Genomic DNA, 1,710 nt, shown 5'->3' on the forward strand with positions numbered 1-1,710 from the left:
GACAGCACATAACAACAACAACAAGGTTCAGTTCCTAGGTAACAAAATACCACAAAGTGGGTGGCCTTAAAAAACAGAAATTTATTATCTCACAGTGGTGGAGTCTAGAAGTTGAAATCAAGACATCAGCTCTAGACCCTCAGGTAATGATTAAGACTGTGTGAACACAAAAGGTAGAGTCAGGAGCTACAGTTTAACCGTGAAGGGAAAGGAGAGCTATTTAGGAAAGGTGGTCAAGGAAAATCTATCTGAGGAGATAGCAACTGAGCAAAGACACACCTGAATGAAGAGCTCAATCTGCTCAATCTGGAGGAAGATAGTGCTAGGGGAGGAGGAAGCAAGTGTCATGTTCTGAGGTGCAAACATGCTTAGGACGTCTGATGAATAGCAGAGTGGTCAGAGAGGACCATAAAAGGGTGAGTGGTAGATTGTTGAGTTCAGAGAGTCGACCAAGGCCAGAGCATTCAGAGCCATGTATGTAGACCATGAAAAGGGCTTTCGATTAGGTTCTAAATTTAATGGAAAGACATTGGAGGATTAAGAGCAAAAGATACAGGGCTTCGTGTGTCACAACTCCAAGGGACATCATTTACATAGACCACAAGGCGAATGAGGCCAACTGGAGTTGGATGATGTAGCTACCCTATAACCCCAACATTCCTGCCTATGGCCACCCTCACCACCACTAGATGCTGTGGAGTCAAGTCTGACTCATGGCAACCCCATGGGTGTCAGAGGTATATTCCATAGGGTTTTTGACGGCAATTTTTTAGAAGTAGATCAGCAGGCCTTTCTTCCAAGGTGCCTCTGGATGGCTTAAATCACTAACCTTTTGCATCCTGGGCCATTTCACCCCTCCTTAGGCAACCTGTGGTCCCTGGCTCCCTGGAGCTCAACACATTCATGCCAAACTTAGTGTAGACACCTGATCGACATAGCACACTACAGCCCAGAGCTCTTAGACTCAAGTAATCCTCCAGCCTCAGCCTCCTGGGTAGCTGGGACTACATGTGTATGCCACCGTGCCCAGCTCACCAACCTTTTGGTTAGCAGCTGAGTGCATTAACCATGTGGACCACCCAGGGACTCCAAACACGGCTGATCAACCACAGTTCCTGCTTGTACTGCAGTGGTCTCTCAGAATCCTCCACACAAGCCCTGCTGATTCCTCAGAGCTGAAGAGTCCAAGTATTAGCCATTGTTAGTTCAGACAATGACCTTCTGGGGAAAAAAAGTCTGACAGAGAGACCTTGGGACACAGAGATTTAGCAGACCTGGTCATTCCTTTATTGGAAGGGGTATGCGTTGTGCCACCCTATAAGCCTGTGAGCCCAATGAGATTTCAAGCTGAAGATTCAGTAGGTTTGCCTTGAGTTCATAGTGGCCCTGGATAAAGCCACGAGTGTGACAATTACGCCAGCGCCAATAGACCTGGATGATGCGGACAGCATTGAGCAGGCGGCAGTAACGACTGCGGATGCGCCACATGCGGAACCAGGTCTGCACCCTGACCGCTGCCCATTCTCGCCGTGAGTAGTTCTCCAGCACTGCCTGCCGCCTATTGGTCAGCAGCCTCGCCAGAATCTGCCTCCACCAGCACTGAATAATCCAGGCCCTGAGGGCCGCGTGCAGGAGTGTCCGGCGCACCAGGGTGCCGCGCCACCAGGCCTGGATGAACACGGCTGCGGCTTCTTTTGTCATGGTGTTCTT

At 49.5% G+C, this 1,710-nt stretch overlaps 1 protein-coding gene across 1 annotated transcript; it reads right to left on the reverse strand.

Annotated features, from left to right (window-relative positions):
• Window positions 1-1,278: 1,278 nt before the first annotated feature.
• LOC103206552 (IQ domain-containing protein F5-like) lies at window positions 1,279-1,710 on the reverse strand. The gene has a single exon (XM_007952031.2). It carries the CDS (start codon window positions 1,699-1,701, stop codon window positions 1,279-1,281), a length of 423 nt encoding a protein of 140 aa, XP_007950222.1. The 5' UTR covers window positions 1,702-1,710.

Source organism: Orycteropus afer, unplaced genomic scaffold (assembly GCF_000298275.1).
Source record: "Orycteropus afer afer isolate SDZICR_OR568_19922 unplaced genomic scaffold, OryAfe1.0 scaffold00323, whole genome shotgun sequence".
NCBI lineage: Eukaryota > Metazoa > Chordata > Mammalia > Tubulidentata > Orycteropodidae > Orycteropus > Orycteropus afer.